We start from the raw sequence: 20866 nt of genomic DNA, 5'->3' as shown, positions 1-20866 counted from the left end.
ATCAATCAATTTCATCCTTGTGTAGCCTAGTACAAAGCTCAATGCAATGGGCTCAGGCCCATTGGCACCGGCCTGATTAACATATGCCTTTCCAGCTGTTTGCAGTATGTGGGTTTCTGCAACACCTGCTGGTTTTCTCCAGCTGCAGTTGTGACAAACTTTGTCAAAAAACAAAGAAGAATTTGTCATTCAGCCTGGCCTCAAGAGGTGGCAAGAGTGTAATAGAACAGAAAACATTACATACTGGTTCTTTACTCCCCCCTTCCCCCTTTATCCCTTTGAAGACAGGCATCTTCCATTGGCCATTTCAGATGTATATCACTCTTTGCAACATCCAGTTATTTTCATAAACTGGAGGTTCTTTTGGGGATATTTTACAGATTAATGACTGTGGAAAAGAAGAAGAAAATCACTAAGTGCAATAACCACTTTTTGTTTTCATAAAATTATATTTTAAACCACTGGGACTTTCTGTCTTCCTAGAAGAGACTCTCACTAGAAGTGAGTCCTTAATCAATCAAGACTCGACCTAAGTAGTCTGCTTCATTTGTAGTCTCTTTCACAATTCATTTGCTAAGGACAGTAAGAATATCTTAGTAATACTAATTAATCTTTTAATCATCATAGGCTATCATGCAAGAATGCTGATAACATAATAAGATGAGCTCAGTTGGAACACCCTTTGTATCTCAAGAACAGGGAACTGTCAACTCTTGAGTATTTCATGTGATATTTAGGCACATCTCTTGAGGAAAACAAAACCTTTCACTTCCCATTATTCCAAAAACTAAATGATCAAGAACAACATGTTGAGGAAGTTTGTTAGACTCTAAATACTTAAAAGGGCAGTACGTTTGTATATGAGTGTATGCAGGTGTTTGCACACAATGGTAGACCCAATCTAACTGATTAGAGAGGCAGAATAGAATTTTAAATGTGTCCTTGGGAAAATATAAGGATCAAAAATCATATAAACAAAGGGTGCATCAGTTGCCTCATCTGTAAAATGGAAGTGTTGGAATAGATGACATCCTAGGTTCCTTCTAGCTCTAAGTTTTTAAAACTCTGATAGAAACTGACTATATCAGTTTTGCGAAAACATACCTGGCAACATGGATTCTCAGTGATGGACTCTCAGCTTTCAAATGGAGTCTTTAAAAATAAACTGACAAACAAAAGAGCATGTTCTCATACTACAAATGCAGGACAGGCAACTCTTAGTCATCTTGTAAGCAATGGTGACCATTCCTGGAGGACGAAGACCCATTCTTCATACTATCAGGTCTGCAAGGGACTTTTTTGGCCCAGTAGTACAATTCTTTCATTTTACAGGAGAAAAAACAGACCCAGAGGGGTGAAGTAAGTTGACCATGTCCACTCTGCTAATATGTTCCTGAGCCAGAGCTAAGACTTAGGTCTCTTGACTCCTAGATCTAAAATTCCTGTCCCTCCTTTATCTAGGAAAGAAGGCAGTTAGGAACTGAGAGAAAGTATAGAAGAAAAGCATATTTTAAGAACATTTAAGTAATAATACTTTGCAGAAAAGTCTTTAGTGATAAGGATTATATTGGACCTAAAAATGAAATATGCTTGTTAATAGTATATAATAGTATAAAATAGTATTGTAAGGATGGTGCCCAGGTGGACAGGCAAAAAGGCAGGCAAGAGGCCATTGACCAACCCAGACATTTACTGATGCTGTCATATGATAATTGGCTCCAGGGATCTGGTACAAAAGGAAAAAGAATTATTTAATGTCAGGGGAATGAGGTAGGACCAAGAGAGAGAGAGACCAAAGATAAAACAAGATTTTTAGAATGTGTCTTACAATGTAGTTAATATTTTCACAAAAAGAGAAAATCATCCTTTCAAATCCTCTACTTAACATCTCAAAAGCTAGAACTTGGCATTTTCAAGAAGTGAGGAAAAGAACCTAGGAATTTTGCATGATTAAATGCTGTGATCTAGCAAGAAAAGCACCCAAATTTTATACTTAAAGTTTGGAAATGAGAATTTCCTGTATCTGTTTTCATTGCTTATTTTATACTGACCAGCTCTTTCTCCACTGTAGTCTGACCATTCTGCGAATGTAAATTCACTGAGTGTTTATTGTGATTCTTTTAGTCATATTTCAGGTTATTTTCCCACTGTGCTGGCTAAGCATTTAACAGAGGAAATTTAGAATAGGGAAACCTATCAGTTGTTCCATTGTCTGCATGAGAAAACACCCATTAATGTCCAATTGGCACTCTCTGTGAATGAATAATGGCTTTTTCTTTATTGTAATGTTCCCAGCACTACTGTAGTAGTTCAACTCAATTACTGGCTATTGCAGGGAATCTTTAATTAACAAAGTAAAATAGCTGAGTCTCACTAGAGATGGTTATCTGCTGTGGTACTGGGATCTGATAGCCTCTTTAACAAGTAATGAAGAACAGTTATGGTCAGAAAAAGCAGGGCCTATCATGACCTTTCCATTTAGCATAAAGTAGTCATTATTAGGAGTGAAGTGACAGGTAGAAGGATCATTTCAGAAATAATATAATATGTGTTTTTTATGTCAAAGATCAAGGAGTGCAGGAAAAAGATTCTTAACAGGAAGCTCAGGGCTTGGGTTAGATGCTATTAAATCAGTGTCTGGAACAAGGTAATTGCAAAATAAGTATCTGTTGAATATATTTTCCTTTTAGCTTGGGCAAGTTGCTGACTTCACCTTAAAAACAAATGTGATATTACTATCAGTTTCCAAACCTGGCTGATCAGAGGAAACTTTTAAAAAATACTGATTCAGGACCAAATGTTGCTTAAGTTGTTGGGCTCTAACATCCCACATGGAAGGTCCCTGTTTCAGTTCCCAGTGCCTCCTAAATGATGTTATGTATGTTTGTTTTATAAGATCACAACTATTACTATACACTTATTGTTTAGTTATGTTTATGTATGAGTGATATACTTCAATAAATTTAAAAAACAACAACAAGCAAAACAGATGAAAAAACCTACTCAGAGAAGCTTATGTGGCTTAGTAGTTGAACGCTGACTTCCCACATTTAAGAGGTACCAGGCTCAATCCCTGACCCCCAGTACCTCAAAAAAACAAAAAAAAAAAGCCCAAAAAACAAAAAACAAAAATAGGATACAGTGGGTCTGAGTGGGGCTCATAAATCTGTATTGTTTGGCAGTTCCCTAGGTGCTTCTGATGCTGAACTAGATCGGAAACCTCTAAACTGAGATGACCAGTAAAATTCCTTCCCAAGCACAAGTCATGGGCTTATAAGTCTAGGAGCTTGTGGATACCTGGGGATGATTCTGGGATGCTAGTGATAGGGGTACCCTTGCTCCAGTCCTCCAACCAGGCAGTGGGATGTACATGAAGGCTGGGACAGGTTCAGTGTGCTTGCTTTGTTTTGTTGAGGTGACTGCAGAGGCCTGTAAGCAGGCAAGGGTCCCTGGGGAGAACATGTGACTATCCCAACATCTGCAAGCATCTGAGAGCAAATAGTCTAGGATCCCAGTGTGCCATCTGGAAGCATGTCATTTTCAAGTAAAGAAGTTGTCTTTGTACTAATTTTCACTGTAACAAGCAGAGATAAATGGAGGCACTTTTGAAAGCTGCATTAACTCTTTCAGCCATAGGGTGTCATTTAGTTCAACGAAGCAGCTGTTAAGCAATTGAATTAATTACTGACTCAGTGAACTCACAGACATCCCTGTGGTCTTAAAGAGTTAATTCATTTCTAAGAAGTACTCAGGATACATCCTCCTGTGAAATGAAATACAATATTTTATTGCTTATATTTTTAATAGCATAATATAGAGAAAAGCACTTCTTGAAGCAGAGTGATGTGTTTTCATTAATCCTAGTTCTGCCATTACCTGTTGTAGCAGAATTTGTGTAAAAATTAAATGAGATGCTCATAAATATTTAATAAGCAGAAATATTTTTATAAAGGTAATGCCTATTACAAATGATAAGCAATGCTATTGTTAGTGGTAGAATTGATAGACAGAAGGCATGAAATGAAACTGAAATTTTAGTCTTTCTCTAAACTTCAAATGGTAGTAAGTCAAATAATTATTGGAAGATTATGAACTACTTATTTTTCTAACATACATGCTGCTCATGCAGCCAAAGCTTACACATTCTTAAAAGATATATATATATATATATATATATATATAAAATGAAATGAGCAGAACACAAAGCTTATTTTTTTTAACCTGGGTTTGACTGCATGAACTCTTACCATTATGCAAATACATAATAAGTTAGTTATTTTAATAAGAAAATCTACATGTAAATATTGTTGCCTCACCATGAAAATGTACAAGTATAATTCTCCTAAATTACACTGAAAACAGAAGATTTGGGCTTACCTCTTCCACTTTTTGGGCAAGTTACCTAGCGCCTCTCAGTTTCAGTTTACTTAGAAATAAAAAGGAGAAATGAATCCTATATTCCCCACCCACTTCACAGGATTGTCCTGCAAGTCAAGTGAGATAATGCTAGGAGAGTCCTTTATAAGATGTAAAACACATTACAAGTGCTTTGTGTTATTTTGAATATTGCAATGGGTTCTCATTGGCACACATGTGCTGAAATGCTTATCCCTTTGTCTGTTGCAGACAAGCAGAATGATGTGGAAATTCCATCTCCCACCCAGAAAGACAGGGAGAAAAAGAAAAAGCAGCAGCTCATGACACAGATAAGTGGAGTGAAAAAACTGATGCACAGTTCAAGCTTAAACAACACGAGCATCTCACGCTTTGGAGTCAACACAGAAAATGAAGATCACCTGGCCAAGGTGTGTATAAGTTGGGCATGTACACATACAGGCCTTTGCCTTATAGCAGACAGATGCCCCTATTAGAAAGTAATAGGAATTGCTTTTGCTTTATTATTAAATTGTGACAAGGAAGCTGAATGTGACCTCTTTGGCCATTACTGGGCCGCCTAATTGAAGGTCCTTTTCCTAAACCAAAGGATCAGTTTTTTTTTGTCCTGAGTTGGGTGTTCCCAACTTCATGAATTGATAATCCTGCTAAAAGGACAATGGGAGAATCTAACGGAATTAGCCCCAAAAGGATTTCAGGGACTGTCTGCCAAGAACCAATGGGAAAATCTGCACTAATTGTCAGGGCTGGAGAAGAAGTGAAGTGACACTGACAGTATTGACCCTTGCACCCACACCCCAGCAGTGCCCTAGGAGGATGGCCTCGAAAGCAGTTATACATCCTTTGGGAGGCTGTACAAGGTATTCTCAGCCTTTTGAGAATATGAAATGAGCATAATGTGAGCAAATGAGCATTCAGTGATATCTTCTGAAAGCTGTCATTAGAGTAATGTTGATTGAACTTTGGGTCAAGACTCTGGGGAGATGTTGGAACCCTTGCTCTGGGTAATAAAGTAAAATGGAATGAATTTCTCCTTGAATCAGATTATCTTGGAGTAATATCATATCTCAGGACTCAATAATGTTTCTTCCAGTTCTATCTGTGGTCCAGGAACTCTAAGATGCAATACATGACTGGCATTCTTCATGACCTTTTACATTTAGAAGTTTCCTCCAAATTTGGGTTGAATTAAGTACATTCTGGCAGCTGAACCTCCCTGACCCATCAGTGATAATAACCAAAGGCAGAGAAGTTTCCCTGAAACTCTTTTCAATTGTTATCAATGGGCCAGTGAGCAGCAAGGGGGGAGATAGGAAAATGGAACTAGAGTGATCTCTACCCACTTGCAGCTACCTTTGATAGCAATATTGGTTGAGGACTGAAGTACAGCACATCAGGGTCCTTAATGAAAGTTAAAAATAGACACACACTCCCTTCTCTGACAAAATATACAGAAACTGGTAGGTAGCACGAAGAGAATACCCACCCTCCTAGGCCATTCCATTTTCAGTTTTCCATGCAGCTAGAGCACTCTAAAGGCTTAAATAAAAAGAATGAGGCATGCTAACAAACCTTCTAATCCCTAAATTCCTCTAACTTTGACTACAGGAGCTGGAGGACCTGAACAAATGGGGTCTCAATATCTTCAACGTGGCAGGATATTCACACAACAGGCCCCTCACATGCATCATGTATGCCATATTCCAGGTGAGCAAGCAAGCTATCCAACTGGATGGCTCTTTGTGGTTTTTCTCCATGCCGGTTTACTTTTTGATTTGACTTGACTCCATTTTTTTTGGACATCCACTTACTTATGTTCTAATCCATTTTACTGCATAGGAAAGAGACCTCCTAAAGACATTCAAAATCTCATCTGACACATTTGTAACCTACATGATGACTTTAGAAGACCATTACCATTCTGATGTGGCATATCATAACAGCCTTCATGCTGCCGATGTAGCCCAGTCCACCCATGTTCTTCTTTCTACACCAGCATTAGATGTGAGTAGTTATAATCTGTGTTTGCACACCTGCCCATACTTTTTGAAAAGGGCCCTGCAATATGGAATATATTTACAAATAATGTAATTAGATGACTGTGCACACTTGAACTGGTACAAATATTCTCTCTTTTGTATAGCATGCATTATTTGGATAATTTATTTAAAAAAACGGATGGCACTTTTGCTTGCTTTGCTTCTACTATCAGAGTATCTTTCCCATGACATCTATTAATAAAAATAATTTAATTATCAAGCAATTAACAAGATCTTCAAGGCAGGGACCATGTTTTATTATTCACTTACCATTAGTATATAGTAAATGTCTGGTTCAGTGTCTGAAATATAATATATCCTCATTATGTGAGTATTGATCTGAACTGCCCAACACCATCCCAGACACTATGAGGGATATCAAAGAAATAAAGTATAAAATTTTCTATGTAGTTTCTGTTAGGAGTAAGTATCCATAGGCTTATTCTTCTAAGAATTCATAAAATTGAGCCTATGGATTGAAGAAAAAGTAACTCAAGTTCTAGAATGTTGAAGCAAAGAGGGATAGTATCCCATCTTTCCAGGTAAGACCTGAAAAGGTAGCTGTGTCTCTGTCCCTCATAAATTAATGAATTCTCCTATACCAGTAGAAGCAAGGTATGCTGCAGCCATGCTGTTAATTTACAAATGGGGCAAATGGTGGTCAGTTATTTCCAAAATGTGTTGGCCCTCTTTCAGAAGAGATTGATGAAGATCTATCCAGCCCCACAATTACAGGTTCAGGTTTAGAGGTGAAGAAAGCTCAAATTGACCACACCTCTGTTGCTTGGGTTCCAAAATTTCTAGGAAAAAAAATCCAAGAAGATTTGGAGAAGTGAAATGGAAGGAAGGAAATAGTATTATTTTTATATTCTGTGTAAGTATCATGTAGAAGACCAATACTCTTCATCAACTATTGTTGATGGCCAGAAATTAGCTATGAAGGCACAGAAATGTAGACAGGGAAAGTTCAATGAGTCTTTGAGTAATTAGACTGGTCCTCATGGGAGAGGTAGTAACTGAGCTGGGACTTTAAAGATCAGTAGATTTAAGTTATCAAAGAAGATGAGAAAAGATATTTCACCCAGAGAACTAGTACTAATATATACCTAAATAAATACTAGGTTTAAATCATTTGGCATGGGTGGCAGCCAAAAAAGTTTCATGACCTGATAAAGTTGAGCATTAGGGCATTAGATTTCACTTCTTAGGAATGTTCTCAAACTTTGCCCATAGTCAGCATTTAATGGGTATGTATTGAATGAATAAATGAATATAGGAAATCTCCAAACACATTATAAATTTAGATTTGGGAAATAATTCATTGCCAGTCTTTCGAATCTGGAATTTGGCTTTTGTTCTTTAAGTTACTCAGCTTGGTAACATATGAAGGTTGTTATATTACAGAGCAGAACCCGTCTGACCTGCTTCTTTGACTTGTATGTGCTTGTGTTACATAAGCACCATACTACCATATCACTTATCCAAGAAACAAACATCTGTCATTTACACAAATCATGAGCAATGGCTAATATCTTACCAGGGCTCATCCTGCAGGCTTGATGTAGAAATAAATGCCAGCTATTGTCTCTCTCTCACATCAGAGACCTTAGGATATAGACAAAATCTATGTTTCAATTAAATTAGTATATTCAGACATTATGTAAATCAATGATCCCTCTTCAAACAAAAATGAAATGGCATACTTTAAAATGAATAAACAAGATAAGCAAATGAAATGTGTAGTTAAATGAACTCATCTTGCTTCCCAGGCCGTCTTCACAGATTTGGAAATCCTGGCTGCCATTTTTGCAGCTGCCATCCATGATGTTGATCATCCTGGGGTCTCCAATCAGTTTCTCATCAATACAAGTGAGTTCACTGATGGAACGGTCATTCGCAATAATTGTATGATTCTCTGTTCAATTTTTTCCTCCAAATGTTTTTATTACAGACAGTAATAAGGGTAATAATGAGGTAATCCTTCCATTCCACTGAAACTGGCAAAACCTTTCCTGGCTACTGTGTCCAGTCTGGCAACACAACTTTTGAGTTGCATGGAGGACTGAGGGTCATAGGGGAGTCATAAAATTACTCAACAATTGGAAATACAATATGTGAGGAAAGAGTAACAGATGTGGAATTATCTGGTAAGGTCAAGGATAGGGGCTAATGTGATAATGATTTTCAATAACACGCAGGACTCTCACATTGAAAAAAGTGTGATCACTGGTATCCCTCTCTTCTGAGGAAACAGACCCAAATGTTGGATTTCAGCATGGGAACCTCCAAACAAGAGGCCCAAAGAGCATTGGATTGGGTTTCTACGGTTCAGTAGAAGGGGTCATTAAAAGTCCCATATGCTCTCTTCCAAAAGGGCAGGTTTGACTCTGGATTGGTCTATAGCAGGGAGGGTGACCTCCATGATCTTTTGGGTTAGTCTAGCCTTAGGACCCCAAGTCATCCCCCAACTTTTTTTCATGCTCAAAATGTTTAGTTTTTATGCTAATAAAAATCTATTAATTCTCTTAGTTAATGCTCCATCACTAAGTGATAAAATTTTAGTACTTTTTTCTTCTGAAAATATTTTTTATCCCAGTGTGGTCATTTTTAACATCAAGTGTTGACAATTTTATAGAAATATTGTTTGAGCTACTTCATGTTATAAAAGAGTATTCATCATACTTTATCACCAGAATATTTAAGTGATCTAGGTGTGAGTACATTGTGTTTTTAATCTTGTTCTTCTACTGAAAGAACATAAGCTTTGAGCAACTACTGGTCTGTATGGATCATATTGCTGATATGAACATGGTGTTACTAGCCAATCCATATAAAGGTCAGTTATCTACACACACAAAAATGGCTTTCTGCCATAGCCATCTACAGCACTAATAACATATAACGTTATTGACAACATATAAAGCCAGCTTAGAGATCTGTGACATTGATTTCAGGGTGATTGGGACAAGGGTGCTCTAGTAACTTCATATAGCTCATCTTTCTTTCTTAGGGTATAATCCAAAGCACAGAATTAAAGCAATGGTATATTAGTAATTATACTCCCTGTTAGTAAAACATTACCATTACTTGGTAATTATTCTTGTTTAAGAGAAAATGTGGCTTCATGAGCTTGATGACCATATTCTCAAGTGTAGATCAGGGTTCTGATTCTGAGATGCTTTGATGTGAAAGGCAGACTAGGAGCTTAGGTATCCAGATATTGTCACTTCTGTTATAATATAGGGCCAGGATCCAGAAATTTTCTCATCAAGACTTGTAATTATTTGTGTTTAGTTATCATGTTAAAGAAAGCTTTGAAAAGCTACAACATTTGGATTTAATGAAATTTTACATGAACACTATTATCTTCTTTGAAAATCCAAAAGTCACAATTGTGAGAGGTTGGGGAGCATTAATAAAGTGAACGTAGTTTGAAAATCTTAAAAAATTTGATAGTTTAGTGTGCTTTTCCAAAGCACAAAATATGGGCAGATATGAAGAAAATTACAAACAGATAAAAATTGGAGTTAGCTGCTGGGACATGCCCTTATCTAATGTCAAATTCTACATCTGAAGTGAAGAAAAATAAAGGATTTTTGATGAATTTTAATCAAAGTGAAAGCTTATGGACCAATAACTACCAGAGGCATATTTTAGTTAGAAATGGACTATTTTCTCTGTGAAGGGAGACTTTCTCTGAGGGGAAATGACATGTAGATCATGATTCAAAAAACCGTTTAGAGAGAGTTACATCTGATTTCACATTGAGATAATGCCAGTGTTTGAATCTTATCATGTTTTATTAAATCATCATTTTTTTTCCTTCTCTATTAGACTCAGAACTTGCTTTGATGTATAATGATGAATCTGTTCTGGAAAACCATCACCTTGCTGTGGGTTTCAAACTGCTGCAAGAAGAACACTGTGACATATTCCAGAATCTCACCAAGAAGCAGCGCCAGACACTCAGGAAAATGGTTATTGACATGGTAAGACCTCAGCATGTCTATGTTCCTCACTTAATATGCTCTCACAGGAGGAGAAAGTCCATTCTGTCTTATAAACTGAATTTACAAAGACCTCATTTTCTTTTTATCCAAGGTGTTAGCAACTGATATGTCCAAGCATATGAGCCTATTGGCAGACCTGAAGACAATGGTGGAGACAAAGAAAGTTACAAGTTCAGGTGTTCTTCTCTTGGACAACTATACTGATCGTATACAGGTATTGGATGAAAACCTTTGGTTTAATACAAAATCAAAATACACACTTTTAAAAAGAAAACAATTATACATGCAGTTAGTGGCATGCCCTAGATTATCACTACAGTTCATGGCTTTTTTTTAAGAAATAACTAAGGAAAATGGACATGCAAGTTTATCCTATAGTTTATAAGAAGAAAACAAAAGCAGCCTTACTCATTGAATTGTTTTCATCTAAAAATAAATGGCAAAATCTATTTGTAATAGAGCATACACGACTGCTGGTCCCTAAAGCTCATATCTGGATATAAATCCCTGTGAGTTGAAGTTCATTAGATCTGTTTTGGTTCTACAAATTGCCATCAGCTGGTCTTCTCATCGCACAAGTGGAAAACATGAAGACATCTACTTTGAGTAGTTCATTGCATTCCTTCTGAACTGAGGAAAGGAAATGATAGCAGCATCTGACCTCTACTGTACCTTCCAGTATTTAAGTCAATGGCTGTCAACATAAAAAGACACACATTTTCCCCTTTGGGACTCTGTAGTGGTAAATCACAACCCTGGCCTGCACCATTGTAATGCTGCTTTTCAGCGCATGACCATAATAACATTGCAACTAAAATGTTCTCGGGTTTGGTACCCAGTGTACTCGTACAAAAGGGATGAGATGTTCTAGTTGTGTTTACACTTAATTTTATGGGATTTCCAAAATTTGATGATTTCAGGTCCTTCGCAACATGGTACACTGCGCAGACCTCAGCAACCCCACCAAATCCTTGGAATTGTATCGGCAATGGACAGACCGCATCATGGAGGAATTTTTCCAGCAGGGAGACAAAGAGCGAGAGAGGGGAATGGAGATTAGCCCGATGTGTGATAAGCACACAGCTTCTGTGGAAAAATCCCAGGTATCTAATACGAGGTTTTCAAAGTGTTGTGAGCTTTGCTGTTTGTAGAACTGGAAGTTTCTGGTTCCTTTCTTTCAACAGAATACATGCGTGAAATTATAAGGAAGCAACTGCCCATTTAATCCATTATGCTCATGACTCATTTGCCGTCTCCATTACACTTAATTTCACAAAGTGATCATAAAGCAGTCATGGGAAATACATTGAAGTTTGGGCTGTGTATCCCCTAACGGTTTAGATTGTTGTCTATGACCTTAGCAAACCCAACTAATTGAACAGAATGCCACTGCCTCCTCTCATCCCAGCCAGCCAGATTTCTTCCAGCTCTGTCTTTATCCAGCAGCTTCACCCCCATCCTTGTTTCCTGCAGCCTATTGTCACTACCCCTCCAGAATCAAGCACACCACCATTCCCACCAGAGACAGTGACTCTGATTCCCACATACATGTTCTTCCTCACAGAAGGCCCTATCTAATGCACCTTTTCAAGGCTGCTTCCATGCCCTTAAAAGCATGCTGGTATTTTCCTGTAGAACTGGAGTGTTCTGGAGTGTTCAAAACTCCAAATTCCTTCTATGCTGATGGAGGCAGGGGTTACAAAAATACCCTAGATTCCAATAGCTGCAGAGCATGTAGGACCAGGTGGTATAAGCCTCCCTACAAAGGTTTCAGAGTCAGTGAATTACCATTTCTATCAGGTTAACAAATGGTCTGAGCCAGATGGCCATGATGAAAAGTGAGCCCATAGGCTATCCAAGGTCTTTATCACAAAAGCATTGGGAGTATCTTTTCCTCTCTTCTCACTACCTGCAAAGACAAATTTAAATATACCTGTGATATCAAGTTATTGTTCTTCTGTAAATATTAATTTGTCTCTTCTTAGAGAAGCACAATAAAATTAAGTTAAAACTATGGAAGTGCTCTGAAATTCTAATAGGCTATAGAATGCATGATAACATTAAGCTAATCAGGGCCAATTCAAATATCCTAAAACCTCTACAGGAACAAGATATATTAATAAATAAGTAAAGAGGAATCTCAGCACCATTTTATGATGATCATATTTATATGATGTTCTGTATGGTTTCCCATACTTTATCCTCTTTGAACCTCAGAACTGCCTTGTGAGATAGGTAAAGCAGGTGTTGCCCCAATTAGCTGTCAGGTGAAGAAGCTGTCCTCTTAGTCCAGTTTCTGAGCTCCACAGTGATCAAGCTGCCTTTGTCTAGCATTCTTCACTCTATCATGGTGGTCATTTCTCCCTGTTGCCATGACATAATTGTCTTCTCTCATGTTTCCTACAGATAGGCTCTGATGAACATTGTCTTATCAGTCTGGAGATAGAGCTCTTGGCTAAGTGGTCTTAGGATTTGTAGAGCTCTCTCATCCTGTGACCTAGGAAATAAGCAACTAGAAGCCATCTTTCAAAAAAGTGTTAAGCATTTCTTAGCTGAAGCAAAACAAAGAGAGAAAGGAAATGGCTGCAATGTGTTCAGTTTATTCGATTTTCTCTATTGCCTTGAGCTTGTTATTTCAGGTCCTCGGAAAACACCTTGAAAAGAATCTCTAAAATCCACTAAGCATACATTTGGAAGTAAGGGAGGGAAAAAAGGAGTGGGTGGAAGTAAGAAAAATATCTGAATCATCTACAGTAATTCTTATAACCAATGCAGATCAGAGATGCCCTGATATTGCTGTGAATTTTGTTTGTTAAGGACAGGGAAGTTTCAGAGAGATGATATATATAGATATATGAAAGAATATATCTATGAAAGAATCACACATGACCAAGGATTTTTAGGTGGTACATCTTGGATGTATTAAATATCTGACCAGATACCAGGATGTTAATAGAGGGAAGTTTCCATTTGTGTAGAGAGACAGCTACCTATAGTCCCATGGGAGCCAATAAGTTGTCCTTGCTCACCTCCCCCTGAATCCCTGCCCACCATCTCTCCAGCTTCTCAGACCATGACAGGGGAATTCCATTCTCTCATTCAACTGTTGGCTATTCTTTCTCTCTACCTGCCCCCACCCCTAGTGTTTCCTGTTTGTCTGACAATGTAGAGGTCAGCATAAGGCCACAGAGCTAGCTCACGCAGGATGCATAGCTCCTGGGTAAACCATAACTGAGCCACAAGCCTCATATTAATTTACAGGAACACCCAGCAAAGGAACTGCTTAATTGTTTTTATTTTCCCTTCTTTCTCCTGATGGAAATGACTGTGTACCCTATGGATCCAAAACAAATGCGGATGTGTGCACAGAGGGAATAATTGTATGTTTCAAGGCTTGAAGTATTTTCCAGTGTGATATCAAACCCCTCTACAAACCAAAAAGCATCCCGTAGAATTTGAGAAATTCCAATGTAGTCAAGAACTGACTGCCCTTCATTTTGGAACAGCAGCATATTTTTAAATTACCAGGCAAGGAATATTATGTCAGAACACATTAGACCTGGGGCTTCCTCCTTCAGAGAATGACTCACAGAATCCAAATAGGGACAAAGTCATTCCAAGTCAGGGTTTCATTCAAACTTTTTATCTGACACACGTGAAGTAAAAGCAGTCTGTTTTAGTGATATGAACCCAGGCTTTGCAAACTGATTTGGTCCCGACTCCACCGCTTACTAACTGTGGGACCTTGGGCAAGATATTTAATCTCAATGAGTCTTAGTTTCCTCCTTTGTAAAAGGTGGGTAACGATACTTTGCAGGATTAAGAGATAAGCACGTGCTCCATCCATTGCAGTGCCTACTATATAGTAAAAGCACAAATGATGGAATCCCTTACCATTGAGCTCTCTGGGGTTGCTGTTGCTCTTTGTTTGCAAGGAAACCAGCACTGCTTGATTGTTTATTAAAGACCCACCACAGTAACAGATGTGTAACCTTCTTTTTCTTCAGGTTGGTTTCATTGACTATATTGTCCACCCACTGTGGGAGACCTGGGCAGACCTGGTACAGCCTGATGCCCAGGACATTCTGGATACGTTAGAAGATAACAGGAACTGGTATCAGAGCATGATACCCCAGAGTCCCTCCCCACCGCTGGACGAGAGGAACAGAGACTGCCAGGGTCTGATGGAGAAGTTTCAGTTTGAACTGACCCTTGAAGAGGAAGATTCTGAAGTATCTGAAAAACATGGAGAGGGCCACAACTATTTCAGCAGCACAAAGACACTTTGTGTGATTGATCCTGAAAGTAGGGATTCACTGGGAGAGACTGATGAAGAGATTGTGACAGAAGACAAGTCCCCAGTGGACACATAATCTCCCTGTCTGTGAGGAGATGAACTTTCCACCCTTAACGAACATGCCAGCTGTGTGGTAGGGCCAGCCCGCCATGGGGGCTGAGGCCTGCACCGTGCAAAGGCCACCTGGCCTTTCCAGTGACTTGAGTTTGGAGCCAGCGTGAAAGACCATGAAGCAAATAGCAGCTCAGGCAATGCCTCGCTTGTCTTGGCCTTGCCTGCCAGCCTCATGGAGAGCTGAAGCTGTATGTGGTACTGGAGGCCAGTTCAGATCATGACTAAATGGCTTGAAAACGGAAGACACAAAACTGAGAGATTTTTCTGCACTAAATTTTGGGAACCTGTTCCCTCTAGTAACTAAACTGACTGACTAATAACTTCATTTATAAATCTGCTCACCTGTCCTCTTGTCTGCCAACCTGTGTGCCTTTTTTGTAAAACATTTTCATGTCTTTAAAATGCCTGTTGAATACCTATAGTTCAGTATCAACTTCTACACAGAGTAAGTGTTTCAAGGTTGACGTAAACTTTTTTTGATTCTTTCTGAAAAAAAAAAGTCAAGAAAACAGTCTTCCTCCTTTCTTGGGCAATATCTTTCATTTTACTACAGTTACTTTTGCAAATAGACAGAAAGGATACACTTCTAACCACATTCTACTTCCTTCCTCTATTATCCGATCCAACTCCACAGTTGCCCTTACAATTCTGTTTGCCTGCTTTGAAGAGTAGTTTTTCTCCTCTAGAGTTTCACTTTTTGCTGCAAAGAGAATAAAGTTGAAAACAGGAGGAGGTAGGAAGGGTTGTTCACTGTCTGTGTCAAACTTAGCTTAATAGGGCAATGTGCTCCTCGGTCCCCTATGCCAAGCAGAATTTGCACGCTCCCAAGCCCTGTCCTCTCACCCCTTCCACCTCTACTTACGCTCTTTTCAATTCAGTGCTGCCGTATTTCTCTTGCATCGCCTTCCACTCTAACACCCCCAATCCTGTTTATAGCGATGTATTTATTACTTAATGTATATAATGTAATGTTTTGTAAGTTATTAATTTATATATCCTAACATTGCCTGCCAATGGTGGTGTTAAATTTGTGTAGAAAACTCTACATAAGAGTTGCAACTTTTTCTTGTAACGTTTTGTATTGTGTATTATACAACCTGAGTATGGCTTAAAAGAGACATATGACCCTTGCCAGTGAGGACATTGGTGGGCTTTTATTCGGAGCATCTGCCCTTTTTCCCCGTCTGAGTTGCTAATACTGGGCAGCCTCCTCATGAACTGGTTTTGGAAACATGCTTCTCACAACATTAGATACCAAATGGTTTATACTGAGCTTTTACTTTTGTATCATTTGATAGGGGTATGGGGCAATGGGATGTGATTTTTACCCATGTCCTATCCAAATCTGTGTGTTAACGAGCTGGGTTTTAACTGGTTTCTACTGTGATTGTGGCTATAGTTTAAAAGGCAACACTACATTTGCTCACAGCTAATCCTTCTGAGTGTTCCCAAACTACTGACTTTGAAAAGAAAGCCTCCTGCCTGTCATTAATCAGGAATGATGTGTTCCAATTAATTACAAAAGAAAAGGATAAAACAATGTGAATTTTTATAATAAAATGTGAATTGATGTAGTAAATTATGCAAATGTGAAACCTCTTCTGATAACATTTGTTAGGCCTCTTACTGGCATCTGTCTCTGTAAAATATGTTTCATGCTTTCAGTCCAACATTGTAACTCAATAGCTAAAGAAAAGGCATCAATTGTGCATGACCAATTGATTTGTATGTCTAATGAACACTGCATTGTTTCAGGTGGACATTTTATTGTTTTCAAAAGTTTCTCACAATGTATATTATGGTATTATTATATATTGTGCTCAAATGCATTCTTAAGAAACTTTTATATGAGGTGAATAAACAAAAGCATGATTAGATTAGACTGTACACTCAGTTATTTCGTGGTTAGTTCTGATACGTTCTCTCCTACCAGACCACAAAAAGAAAGACAACTGCTTTGCTTGGCCAATATTATAACTGAAGTTTCAGAATCTGTGTCCAAAAAGTCCCCAACTTGGAACGCTTCACTTTTTTCTTAGCAACTGTTCACCCAGCTCAATGGTGCAGGAAGGGAGCTGGGGAAGGGAAACAAACAAAGCTGCTTTGTTCATATCCTACATTTTCCTGCTACCTCTGTAAGAAATTGAAGAGTTTAATCTACTAGATAAATAAAAGGAATCCCCAATTTGTCTGGTTCCTCCAGAAAAGTGAATCACACAATCATAACACATTAGTATAATGTAGTCAGATGGTTCCATTGATTTATTTGACATATGAAGAATCTGGGGTCCAAAGAGTCATGCTAAAGCATGATCCTCAGACTGCTGGTGGGCATCCATGGTCTTCTCTATGATCCATGGGCTGTCCATGTGGTTGCACGGTTATGCTTTTCTTTCTGGATACAGTTGTTTAAATATTACAAACAAAACACTTTTATGATTTATTGAGATAGTAAAGTCAGCATTTAAAAATTTTTATCAGGGGAAACTTTATGTGTATGTGTGCATACATGCTGGAAAAGATTGCAAATAAGAATCAGTGGTTGGCCCACAGTATTTCAACCTTAGAGAAGTGGTCTGTGAAGCATTAAGAGGATCTGCTCTAGAAGAATTCCATTCAATAAACTGAAATTACTGTCTTCCTTTATAAATACAAGTGGATTTGAATCAAGGTTGCAGAACCAGCTTGACTACTAATTTTAGAATGGATGTGCACTTTGCTACCACACCTGACTTCTGATTGCCCTCAGTCATCTCTGAGTTTTTACAGATTGAGGGACAAAGTGAATTGGTTGGAAAAATGACTGGTGTGGCTTAAACAATGTCTACAGCTATAAATATTTTTAATATGTACAGATCTGTTTCCCACAAAGACTTAGTTCCTAATGCTTGCTGCAAAGGAGAATCACCTGGGGAATAAATTTTTAAAAAATACTGATGCTTGGGCACCATTCAATTTAATGAGTAGAGTCCTGGGCATTAAAAATTCATCTCAGGTAATTCTCATGTTCAATAAGAGTAGAGAACCATTGTTCTAGAACAGGGAGCCACACTTGCAGCTATGGTTTTCTTTCACCCCAATTGTCTTCAGATATCACTGTATAACCCCATGACCAGGCACTGCTACAGGCACAGGAGGTGAGAATCATGATCAGAGATGAGTAAGACAGAGCTTCTACACTCCAGGGGCTTGCAGTCTGCTGTTGTAGCTTATCACTTGCCTTCCAGAACTCAAAATCATAATTATGTTCAGAGGAAAACCACAATAAGGATAAATAAAAAACAAAATGAATCATCTGGGTCTGAAATACAAACTGTAAGTGCAACCATACTCCTATCCCCATAGCAACATCCCTGAAAGGCAGCTGCTACAGAAACAGAAATTACTACAGCACCTTTGGCAAGGCAAAAAGTGCTAGCTTAGCCCTTAAAAGCACACATAGGAGTCAAATCTGAATCATAGACTCAGGAACGTCACAGTTATAAGAAAACTTAGAATTCATCTCATCTAGCAGTTGTGTGTCTATACACATGCATGCACATACCCACACACATATAGAATGGCATTTACTCACCTGACCAGTTCCAGGAACAGGCGTGTTTTGGTATAAATAAAATAACTTGGGACCGTGGTCATTCTCAATCCACTCAAGGACACTTAACATAGTTCCAGTGAAGGGGAGTGGTTTATTGCTTGGATTCTGGAGTCAAGTGACCTGAGTTCAAATTCCAGATCCTCCACCTACTAACAGAACAACCTTAGCCAAGTCACCTACTCTCTGCATAAAATGGGAATGATAAATCTGTAAAATGGAGATAATGAAAGCAGACCTCTTTCCATCATTCCATTGCTACTTCTCTGGTCCCATAACTGACTTAGTAATTAAATTAATGATCATAAGGGCCTTAAGCCTATGAACTTACATAGAAAATTTTTGTTTCCTGGAGCTGCCAAAACTAAGAACCACAAACTAGGTGGCTTTAAAGAGCACAAGTTTATCATCCCAATTCTGGAGACTAGAAGTCTGAACTCAAGATATCAGCAGGGCAATGCTCTCACTGAAACAGAGGAGGAGAATCCTTGCTTGCCTCTTACTAGCATCTGGTGGTTTCTTGACAATCCTTGGCATCCTTAGCTTGCAGGTATAGCACTTCAATCTCTGTACCCATCATCATGTGGGACAGAAATTGTTCTCTCCTTTTCTGTTGTCCAAATATCCTTCATTTTGTAAGAACACAAGTCATGTTGAATGAGAGACCACCCAAATTCAGTTTGACCTTATCTTAACTAATCACATCCTCAAAGATTCTATTTTCACATGCAGTCATGTTCACAGGACTGGGAATTAGAACTTGAACATATCTTTTTTGGGAGTACAATCCAACCCATACAAGTGGAATCACTGGCAAACCCCACTTATAAACCCATGCCTTTGTACATCTGTATCATCGCCAAAAATCCTCCAACCCAGTTATCTCCTACTCCTGCCTGGGGATTAGATCAAGGGCCCTATTCTATATGAGGCTTCCCTGATCTCCAAGTTTGGGTGAAGACTCTTTTTCTGAGCTCTCAGGCCATCAGTCACATAACTTCCCTGTACCTCAGTTGTATCATCTGTAAAAATAGGATAATTATCAAAACAACAAGTTTAAAGTTTATGTGAGAATTGAATGAATTAATATACACAAAGTTCTTAGCAATACTGTAATTATTACACCAACCACTATATATTCACATTTGGTTTTCTCTCCTCCAAAATACTATAATTCATTGAAGTAAGAGACTGTATTCCCTCTTGAACTTCCCATGCCTAATCCAACATCCAGAACAAATATCCATTTGTTGACCTGAACTGAACCAATCTTGTGTATGTATAAGTCTAAAATGCCACCCCTTGAATAAAGTTATCTTTAAACAAAAATATATTGGTTTCTGATCTCTGAAATGATAAAATCCTATAATTCTAGAACCAAACACTCCTCAGAGATCATCTGGTCCAACATTTTCCTTTTATACACGAGACCCATATATGGCCAGTGATCTGTCTGAGATTGGACAGTTCGGAAATGGCAAGTTTCCTAATTCCCAGCACAGGGTTCTTTCTGCAGCATCATGGTGACCTTAGATATCCATTCAACTTCTCTTAACCTCAAACTCCTTCTCTATAAAGTCAGAGAAATAGACTGTATGTTCTAACATGTATCCTCCTGTTATAAATGATATTGCTTATTTAAATCCTTTAAACCAATGCATTTTTTGCTTTATTAAAGTCTTTCTGGGTTTTTAAAGCATATAAATTATTTCCTTAATGCAGCTAAGGGCCACAAAGAGAGATCATGGAGAAGGAGAAGCAGGCCCTAGGGTAGAAGAGCAAATATAGCTCAAGAGCTAAGAGCCTAGGCTCTGAAGGTTAACAGATGCTAGTTCAAATCCCTGTTCTTCCACTTCCAAACTGTGTAACATTGAGCAAAATATTTAACTTCTTCAAGCCACAGTTTCCTTGTCATTAAAGTGAGGAAAACAATAATAACTCTTTCATATGGCTTTTGTAAAGGCTAATGAGATAATGCATCTAAAGTGCACAAATGCCACATCCATTGGAACACGGATGTTAGTTAAGGCTTCATTCCTTCCCCACAAATGAATAGAGAGAGTGCCAGGTTTGTGGCAGGCATCACATAAGTCTGTGTGATGAACAAAACAGACAAAACCCCTGTCCTTATAAAGTTTATATTTTAGTAGGAAGGAAAATTAAATAAACAAAATATGCAGTATACAGTGTTGGGTAGTAATATGTGCTATAGAGAAAAATAAGCTTGGGTTGAGGGGTTGACAAGTTACAGGGGTTAAGAGCAATGGCTCTGGAGCTAGACCTCCTAGGTTCAAATCCCAGCTTCACCAACAGCTAATGGCCCAGGCTGGGGTTCAGTAAATGCAAAGCCCCCAAAAATGTAGTGTGCCTGGCAGGTTCAAAGAACAGCAAGAAGGCCAAGCAGGGAAGGGAAGTAAGA

General features: G+C 38.4%; 1 protein-coding gene across 6 annotated transcripts in view; it reads left to right on the top strand.

The window, feature by feature from the left end:
* Positions 1-16732, top strand: part of PDE4B (phosphodiesterase 4B) — a 778920-nt gene extending 762188 nt beyond the window's left edge. For all 6 annotated transcript variants that reach the window (XM_058303419.2, XM_004483673.4, XM_071217404.1 and 3 more), the window contains 8 exons: positions 4627-4805; positions 6004-6102; positions 6235-6399; positions 8204-8303; positions 10269-10423; positions 10536-10658; positions 11365-11547; positions 14452-16732. In XM_058303419.2, coding sequence (XP_058159402.1) covers positions 4627-4805; positions 6004-6102; positions 6235-6399; positions 8204-8303; positions 10269-10423; positions 10536-10658; positions 11365-11547; positions 14452-14817 — 1370 coding nt within the window. In that variant the 3' untranslated portion in view covers positions 14818-16732. The remainder of the gene's footprint in view (positions 1-4626; positions 4806-6003; positions 6103-6234; positions 6400-8203; positions 8304-10268; positions 10424-10535; positions 10659-11364; positions 11548-14451) is intronic.
* The last annotated feature ends 4134 nt before the right edge of the window (positions 16733-20866 follow it).

Source organism: Dasypus novemcinctus, chromosome 9, assembly GCF_030445035.2.
Source record: "Dasypus novemcinctus isolate mDasNov1 chromosome 9, mDasNov1.1.hap2, whole genome shotgun sequence".
In the NCBI taxonomy this organism is placed as follows: Eukaryota; Metazoa; Chordata; class Mammalia; order Cingulata; family Dasypodidae; genus Dasypus; species Dasypus novemcinctus.
Note: the sequence above shows the minus strand (reverse complement) of the source record. Positions and strands in the feature narration are given on the sequence as shown.